Source organism: Colobus angolensis, unplaced genomic scaffold, assembly GCF_000951035.1.
Source record: "Colobus angolensis palliatus isolate OR3802 unplaced genomic scaffold, Cang.pa_1.0 Scaffold126, whole genome shotgun sequence".
NCBI classification, from domain to species: domain Eukaryota; kingdom Metazoa; phylum Chordata; class Mammalia; order Primates; family Cercopithecidae; genus Colobus; species Colobus angolensis.
Window position 1 is genome coordinate 8,124,819 of NW_012113808.1, and position 9,716 is coordinate 8,134,534.

Sequence of the window (9,716 nt, forward strand, 5' to 3'; positions counted from 1 at the left end):
CGTCGCTCGGCTAGGGTTTTTTTTTGTATTTTTTAGTAGAGACGGGGTTTCACCGTATTAGCCAGGATGGTCTCGATCTCCTGACCTCATGATCCACCCGTCTCGGCCTCCCAAAGTGGTGGGATTACAGGCTTGAGCCACCGCGCCAGGCCAGAAAGAGGTATTTTAATTGGTGAAGTTTGAATAGTAAATGTGCCTAGTAATTTGGTTTCCTAGTACTCCAAAATGCATTATTTTTCTGTCCCTTCAGCCATTCATGCAGTCCTTGATAGCTGCAAGACTATGCTCGGTGAGGTGAAAATAGGAAGGTGAATAAAACCAAGTTCCTTATTTCCTAGAGCTGTAAGTCATGTATGCAAAGAGCTGGACTGCCAGGCAGTAAATGAGTGCCGTGTGACTGACTGGACACAAACAGTAAGCACCAGAGTTCACATCAATACAGGACATATTTATTAAGGACTTTCTGTGCATCATATCCAGTGAAGGCTACAAATGTGAATAACACATGCTTCCGGCCCTCAAGGGGCTTAAAAATCTATGGAGACAGATACATAAGTAACCAATTATAACAGCAGGATGAGTGACTTAAGAGCTAAAGAGCAAAGAGTAGCATGTTGTGGGAACAGAAAATAACAATTAAATCAGACTTGGTGGATTCAGAAAGGCTTGATAGAGGAGGAAGTACTTTGATTGATCCTTGAAGGATGAAGAGATATTCTAAGCAGAAAGTGGAGGAGAGGCCAATGCAAAGGCACGGGAACCTCAGAGTACTTAGTGAGTTGGGGGAATGAAGCGGCCCAGCATGGCTAAAGTGCAGGGGCTGGAATGCTAAAGTGCTATGTGGGAGACGTGGAAACGTGTTCAGAGAGCTACTTTGGGAGCACAGCATGGAGGGCATTAAACACCATAATATGAAGACTGGACTTTATAGACAAGAGGGAAAGATCACAGATTTCTGAAGAGGAGATAGTAGTAATCCAACCAGTCATATTTAGGTAGGTAGCACCGGAAGCAGCATATGGAAAAGGCGCAAGACCAGGACAGGGAAGACTATGTAAGGAGTTACAACAATGGAATGTCAAGAAGTGAGGATGGATAGAACCAGGTAAGTGGTTCAGCAAGGAGAAAGCAAATACTAAAGACATGGAGGAAATGGGGCCTAAGCAAGACAGTGATAGAAGTGACAGAGACATGGAGTACAGAAGGAGGGGTGGTTGAGGAGGGAGGATAATGCATGAAGCTTTAGATGTATTAAGTTTAAGGGAATCTGTGGAATAGTTCAGTGGGCAATTGGAAATATGGGTGTGGAACTAAGGGTGAGGTTAGGGTTCGACACACACACAAAGGCTGAGAAATAGATGAGTAAATGAAAACAACTGGGGAAAGAGTTGTTTCTAATTCTGGCAAGCTAGCAAAAGGAGAGGGTTAAGGATAGCCAACTTGAAGAATGTCCCAAGAGGAGTAGACCCAGGGAGAGAGCCAAGAAGCATCTGATGACTAGTTAGAGAGGGGAACAGGAGGAGTGTGGGGTCAGGGAAGCCAAGGGAGGATAGCATACCAAAAAGGGGGCCGTGTGTGTGTGTGGGTATGTGTATGTATTGGGAGTAGGAGAGTGGGGCTCAAGGGTATGATGTGGTCCATGCTCTTTTATGCTTATTTCCCCTTCCAGGACCTCGCACGGAGACAACCATTCTTTCCATCACTCAACCAGTATTAACCTGATTGCCTCTAGGTGCTAGGAATTTTCCTAGGATTGGGGATTCAGGAGAGCACAAGACTCTCTGCCTCATGTAGCTCACATTCTAATGGGAGACAAACATTAAACAATAGATAAATACATTAATAGGATAATCTCATAATGTAATTCAATTGTGTGAAATAAATAAAAGGGTGATACACAGAATGTACTCCTTACTGAGGTTCACCTGTTGTCAGCCTTTGCCCCATTTACTATATCCTAGGTTCCTTCTATGTGTACATATTTTTCTGAAGCATTTGAATATAAGTCACACACATCACACCCTATACTCCCAAATACTTAAAACTCTGTATTTTCTAAAAATATCAACACTCTTTTGTTTGTTTGTTTTGTTTTTTTGAGACAGGGTCTCACTCCTATTGCCCATACTGGAGTGGAGAGGCGTGATCATAGCTTGCTGCAGCCTCAACCTCCCTGGCTCAAGCAATTCTCCCACCTCAGCCTCCCAGGTAGCTGGGACTACCGGCGTGCAACACCACACCCTGCTAATTTTTGTATTTTTAGTAGAGATGGGGTTTTGTCATGTTGTCCAGGAAGGTCTCAAACTCCTGGGCTCAAGCGATCTGGCCCCCTCAGACTCCCAAAGAACTGGGATTACAGGTATGGGCCACTGCACCTGGCCAACACTCTCTTATATAACTAGAGTATAATTATCACCTTCAAGAAACTTAACATTGGTCGGGCTCAGTGGCTCACGCCTGTAATCCCAGCACTTTGGGAGGCCGAGGCGGGTGGATCACGAGTTCAGGAATTCAAGACCAGCCTGGCTAAGGTGGTGAAACCCGGTCTCTACTAAAAATGCAAAAAAAAAATTAGCCAGGTGTGGTGGCAGTTGCTTGTAATCCCAGATACTCAGGAGGCTGAGACAGAGAATTGTTTGAACCAAGGAGGCGGAGGCTGAGACAGATAATTGTTTGAACCCAGGAGGCGGAGGCTGCAGTGAGCCAAGATCGTGCCATTGCACTCCGGTCTGGGCGACAGAGTGTCTCAAAAAAAAGAAATTTAACATTGATACAATACTTTAGTCTACTGTCCATATCCCAATTTTGTGAATTGACCAAATAATATCCTTTAACATTCTCTTTTCTTCCAGTATAGGATCCAGTCCAGAATTATGTATCATATTTATTTTTTTAATTGAAGTGAAATTCAGCTAACATGCAATTAATTATTTTAAAGTATACAATTCAGCGGCCTGTAGTGCATTCACAATATTGTGTAACCAGAATCTCTCCTTAATTTCAATTTTTAAAAATTAAGACACAAAAGACGCTAAAGGGTTTTAAATAGAGAAGACACCTGATTATGTTTTAAAAAGCTCATAACAGGGCCAGGCACAGTGGCTCACACCTGTAATCCCAGCACTTTGGGAGGCCGAGGTGGGTGGATCATTTGAGGTCAGGAGTTCAAGACCAGCCTGGTCAACATGGCAAAACCCTGTCTCTACTGAAAATACGAAAATTAGTTGGGCACTAGTGGCGCATGCCTGTAATCCCAGCTACTCGGGAGGCTGAGACAGGAGAATCGCTTGAGCCCAGGAGACAGAGATTGCAGTGAGCTGAGATCGCTCCACTGCACTCCAACCTGGGCAACAGAGTGAGACTCTGTCTCAAAAAAAAAAAGCTTATAACAGATACTACATAAACATTTATTGAACAAATAAACAAAGTAAACAAATGTATAAAATTCAGAAATAATATTTACTCCGCAGTATTTATATTTACATGTCGCTTTCTTTTAATCCACTGGCATCTTAATATTATTATAATGGAATTATTTAGTCTAAAATAATGATCATAGCAGTCATTATCGATATAATGATCCATTATCATCTTTAAAACTAATTTGGCCAGAGAAAGTCTTCTCTATTTTTGCATCACAATCATCCAGAAAAAAAAAAAAAATTGATCTTTTCTTAAAAAGCAAGCTTATGTTTCTTGCTCCTTAAAAAAATAGTTGGAACGTTGCCCTGTTCTCTCAGACAACCTTCTGTCTCATTTCTCCTACAGATGTGCCCTAGGGGGCCACATGGCCCTGCAGTCATGCTATTGAACAAGAAGTGAGAGGCAGCAGATGCAGTACAGACTGAAACACGGATAGGGACATCTGAGCATCATTCATTCACCCAGGAGGCAGGGGTTTTTAGGAAGCAAGAGGAATCTTTTTTGTGAAATGTCCCTCACTGTCACCTTTAGGTGGTGATTTTCTATCCTGCTACATAGAGACAGCAGCACCATAAGTCCTTTATTGCACCATATTCACCTCAACATGACACTGATCTCACATCTATATTCTTGTCTTTAAATTCAGTCGCAGAGGAATAAGTTTTGACCCTCTAGGTTTAGTAATATTAATACACGTTGTGCTTATAGCTGTTAAATCATCTTATCACTTAATTGGAGTCACAAAAAAATGAAGAGGCTTCTGATTCCAGGAAGAGAGAGTTGGTATGTTTTTCCCTATTCCTCCTGCTAAATATAATTAAAACCCCTAGACATTATGTGTAAAACAAACAGAAGATGACATTGAAGGTGGAGAGAAGTCAGACCAGCTAGGAACCTGACGATCCAAGGAAAAACGTGGCAGTGGGTCCCATGGCAGGGCTTTCTTTTTGCCTCACATGTCTGAGACTTAGAGCTGAAGAATCTAGCAACTCAGAAACACCAAGGGAGTGCAAACAAAAAAAGTCCCACTTAAAGCCTGTTCTATCTCGCCTTAATTCTCTACTTTCCAACTTGTATTCTATGGCCCCCACCCTTCTCCCTGCAATAAAATTATTTTCCAAAAAATTCCAACTGGCCTCCTTCATGCCATCACTTCACATTTCATCCTGGTGTATATCTGTGTAGCACGGGATCTTTGTTGATAACTCACTTCATACTAGAAATTTTACCTCTGGCAAAAAAGGAAAGGTTTTTGAAAATAACATCAAAGTGGCCTTCAGTTCTGGGCCTTAAGATTTGTCAGTGTCCTTTCATTTCTATTATACTTTTTTTTTTTTTTTTTTTTGGACAGAGTCTCACTCTGTTGCCCAGGCTGGAGTGCAGTGGTGCAATCTCAGCTCACTGCAACCTCCACCTCCCAGGCTGAAGAGATCCTCCTGCCTCAGCCTGCCGAGTAGCTGGGATTACAGGCGCCCACCACCACACCTGGCTAATTTTTGTATTTTTAGTACAGATGGGGTTTCACCATGTTGGCCAGGCTGGTCTTGAACTCCTGACCTCAAGTGATCTGCCCGCCTCGGGCTCCAAAAGTGCTGAGATTTAGGCGTGAGCCGCCACACCCAGCCATGGTTATACAATCTTTAGCCGAGTCCAGTGAGTCCCAGGCAATGTTAAGTTCTATTACAATCTGGAATGTCAGATCCAATAATTCCTGGCTCGCCAGAACCCTCTGACTCTACAGGAAGTAGCCTGTGGAATAGCCCATTTTTGCTACCTTCTCTGAATGAAGACTTAAGTTAGGCAGAACAGAGTAAGAAAGAACCATCACTGCAGGACTTACTGAACAGGTTATTCCAGGCCCTATTTGTCTTTTCCTCAGACTCCGTTTGTTGGAAAACGAGTACCTTGTGATGTTCCAAGTTTTTAAGCAATTCTTCACAGTAACATGGAATCCCAGAGCTTCCCTCCACCAGGTACCTGTAGTGAAAACAAGGCAATCTGTTTACACTGAAGATACATCTTTCAGGAAGGAAAAACATTTAAGTCTTCTCAATCACTTGAAAATAATTTCTTGTCATTCTTCATTTGTTTCTGTTTGTTTTCAATTTTCAGGCATTGCTTTGTTTTCTTTTCATTTCACTTATGTGTGTATACAATAAGTGTGCACACACTTTATTTATAGTTTTTAAAACAGACATTGGAAGGATAAACCAAAAACTAATCAAAATGGTTACCTATAGGATAAGGGAGGGAAGCAAGACTAAGGATGTACCTTTTTGGCTTTGGAAAGATATACATGTTCTATATAATTTAAACAGAGAGAAAGGGAGAGAGAGAGAGAGAGAGAAACAGAGAGAGTGAGTGCCAAATTGGTGCCTGGAGTGATCTTAAATGAGCCTTTATTCAAGACATCTTTCTTCCAGAAGGAGGGCAACCTCATTGCAGATACTAAGATGGGCTGTGAACAGCCAGCTAAAGAAGAAACATTCCCTATGTTGTTAAGGTGACTGCTGTCAGGACCCCAGGAGAGCTGGGCTCCGTGGCTCACACCTGTAATCCCAGCACTTTGAGAGGCCGAGGAGGGCGGATCACCTGAGGTCGGGAGTTCAAGACCAGCCTGATCAACGTGGATAAACCTCATCTCTACTAAATACAAAATTAGCTGGGCGTCATGGGGCATGCCTGCAATCCCAGCTACTCAGGAGGCTGAGGCAGGAGAATTGCTTGAACTTGGGAGGTGAAGGTTGCGGTGAGCGGAGATTGCGCCATTGCACTCCAGCCTGGGCAACAAGAGCGAAACTAGGTCTAAAAAACAAACAAAAACAAAAAACAAACAAAAAAACCCAAAGGAAACCCCAGGAGAGGAACCACTGAAAAGCTCAGAGAGCACTCACCAGTGAGTCAGCTTTCCACATCCGCCATAGACAGAGAACACCAATACCAGACCACACCATTGCCAGCCAGGTAAGACCTTGCTTAGTTGCAGGTCATAGTCTTTTTTTTTTTTTTTTTTGAGACGGAGTCTCGCTCTGTCGCCCAGGCTGGAGTGCAGTGGCCAGTTCTCAGCTCACTGCAAGCTCCGCCTCCCGGGTTTACGCCATTCTTCTGCCTCAGCCTCCCGAGTAGCTGGGACTACAGGCGCCCGCCACCTCACCCGGCTAGTTTTTGTATTTTTTAGTAGAGACGGGGTTTCACCGTGTTAGCCAGGATGGTCTCGATCTCCTGACCTCATGATCCGCCCGTCTCGGCCTCCCAAAGTGCTGGGATTACAGGCTTGAGCCACTGCGCCCGGCCTGCAGGTCATAGTCTTTAACGCTTACCAGTTTGCCTTTCCTGTCACTTGCCCGTAACAATGCTCTTCTTCACTGCAGGTGAAAGTGAGTATACCCATAGCCCCCATGATGAAAGGGAAACAGAGCCTTTCACTAAGCAAAGTTGGAGAAGGCGTAACAGGGAGACAACATGGAAAAGGTGAGCAACATCCATCCTACCAAGCATCATGAATGGCCCCTTCAAAAGGTGGACCAGACCAAGCACAGTGGCTCATGCCTGTAATCCCAGCATTTTGGGAAGCTGAGATGGAGGATTGCTTGAGCCCAGGAGTTCAAGATCAGCCTGGGCAACACTGTGAGACCCCATCTCTACAGAAATAAAAAATTTACCAGGGGTACACACCTGTAGTTCTGGCTACTCAGAAAGCTGAGGCAGGAGGATGGCTTGAGCCCAGGAGGTCAAGGCTGCAGTGAGCCATGATGGCACCACTACACTCCAGCCTGGGTGACAGAGTGACACCCTATTTCAAAAGAAAACAAAAAAAAGAAAAGAAAAAATTTTTTAAAGGTGGGGCCAGGAAAGATACTGAAATAGGCACATCAAGACACATACTAAGAAATCTGATGAAGTCTGGACCGAGGGAATGAATGCAGGTGTCAAGAGTTCAGAATAGAAAGAGGTTACTTACAAGTCCAGTTCGTTGGGGATGCAGCTCACATTGAGGTCAAGACAGATCTTTCTGGTGATGTCGTTAGGCTGTACTGCACCAACGGTGATGTAGGTGGTGTTCCTGTTCTTCTTTATGGCACAGGGAATGTCAACAAAGGGACACAGGGACATAATGATGAAGATAGGAACAGTCTGGATAAGCTTCTCCATAAATCTCCAGGAGGTCGAATCCACAAACTGGGCCTCATGAATGATAAGAATAATCCATTCCTCTTTCACTGTCTGGACAAGATACAGAAAGAGAAAGAGAAACACTATAGGATGTCAGGTTTTTTTTTACATACGTATGGGTATGCGTATGTAACCATTGAGTTTCCGGGTTTGCTTATGATGCAGCGAAAGAACTAAGTTCAATTTTTTCTTTCCAGTAACTTTGTATTATTTTTTGTTCCATTAACTTAGAATTTGTGGCTATTTGGACAGAGCTGGCTGGAATGGACTCTTCGTCAAATCTTTGTGTAAAGATAGTGCAAATTTGGAGGATAGATGGAGTTTTAGGGGTACCCACAAAAGCCAACTGAAGTGCTCATTACATAAAAAAACTGGTTTGTTAATTCTGAGTCATTTTAATCTATTGAACAATAAAGTTCTCCTGGGGAAATCTACTTGACATTTATTCAACCAACGTATATTCAGCACATGCTTACTGAGCACCCCCTGGGCTAGGTGTTAAACAAAACTAGTCCTCGCCCTGCTGGCAGCTGATGCTATTCTACTTTGAAATGTGGTATGTGTTACACTTAAAAAACAGATCATGTGTCCCTTTTCTCACATAGACTACCCTTCCCTAAGTAATCTGAATTATTTATTCACTCATCAAGCATTTATTGTGCGTCTATGAGGGTCAGGTGCTGTTCTAGGTACTGGGAATACAGTCTCAAACAAAATATGGAGCCTACGTTTTAGTGTCAACCACTTATGTAACAGGCTCTGCCTTACCACTGCGTAAGGTGTCACAGTGGAGAAAACCCACTCCCCAATTCTCACTGCTCCAGACTGCTAATGGCTGCTTTTTGTTTCCCTCTGAGAAGAGACAGAGTTAACCCATTCTTTCTCTTTGTGCTTGGCAGTCATTATAAAGTGTTACAACCTGCCTTGTTCACATATACATAAGTCTACTCCTACAGCCCCATTCTGTCACCGAATACTTAGCCCTTTGCCTAGCCCTGAGAACTGTTTAATGAGGAGGTAAGCACTGCATTGTTTTGATTTTGACTGGTATCTTTAAAAAGATGGGGAGATAAAAATGTAAGTTTTAATCTAAGGATAGCCTTGTCAATGCATTATTCATAAATTGAAGAGAACAAGGCAGGAACAAAAAAGCATGAATTCAATAATAAAACATTGGCCTGGTTTATTCCAATTTAAAATGAGGATTGGGTTCTCTCTAACGTGAAAAAAAAGTCAACACTTACATTGTACTTACTATGTTCCAAGGACTGCAGGATACTCTTTACATAATTAACTCATTTAATCCTCACAACCTCCATATACAGTGGTACTATTGAATCTATTTACTGAGAAAATTTGGGCACAGAGAGGTTAAGTCACTTGCCCAGGGTCACACAGATAGTTAATGGTCCAAAGACTTGTCAGTACACGATTGAACACAGCTTTGGTAGCAGTTTCCAAACAAGATTCTGCTTCAGCACCAACTGAAAAGTTTTACAACAAAAGTAAACAACTAGATCGATTCCGAGGCCCAATCCACATCCTACTTTTTCAATCTTTAGAGTTAGAACTCACAAATCCATATTTTTAAAGGAGCTTCTTGTAAATACTTGTGATGCAAACAGTCTAAAGCCTGACATTTAAAAACTACTGATATTGTCTTGCCTATGACCTGAAGTGGAGAAGAAGAAAGCTGTATTATAAATATGATATAATGCCATAAACTTATATCGATCATTTATTATGTACAATTATGAGGCACATTGCTCATCAATAGTGATACAGAAATGTTAAGAGACTCTCTGTTCTTAAGGAGCTTACAGGCTGGGTGCGGTGGCTCACGCATGTAATCCCAGCACTTTGGGAGGCTGAGGTGGGGATCACGAGGTCAGGAATTTGAGAACAGCCTGGCCAACATACTGAAACCCCATTTCTACTAAAAATACAAAAATTAGCTGGGTGTGGTGGTGTGTGCCTGTAGTCCCAGCTAGTCGGGAGGCTGAGACAGGAGAATCACTTGAACCTCAGAGGCGGAGGCTGCAGTGAGCCGAGACCGCACGATTGCACTCCAGCCTGGGTGACAGAACAAGACTATGTCACCAAAAAAAAAAAAAAAAAAA

At 42.9% G+C, this 9,716-nt stretch overlaps 1 protein-coding gene across 3 annotated transcripts in view; it reads right to left on the bottom strand.

Annotated features, from left to right (window-relative positions):
* Positions 1-9,716, bottom strand: part of ADCY10 (adenylate cyclase 10 (soluble)) — a 105,295-nt gene that overhangs the window by 44,929 nt on the left and 50,650 nt on the right. For all 3 annotated transcript variants that reach the window (XM_011933403.1, XM_011933402.1, XM_011933401.1), the window contains 2 exons: positions 7,385-7,647; positions 5,264-5,400 (listed from right to left, as the gene is read on the bottom strand). In XM_011933403.1, the coding sequence (XP_011788793.1) occupies positions 5,264-5,400; positions 7,385-7,647 (400 nt within the window). The remainder of the gene's footprint in view (positions 1-5,263; positions 5,401-7,384; positions 7,648-9,716) is intronic.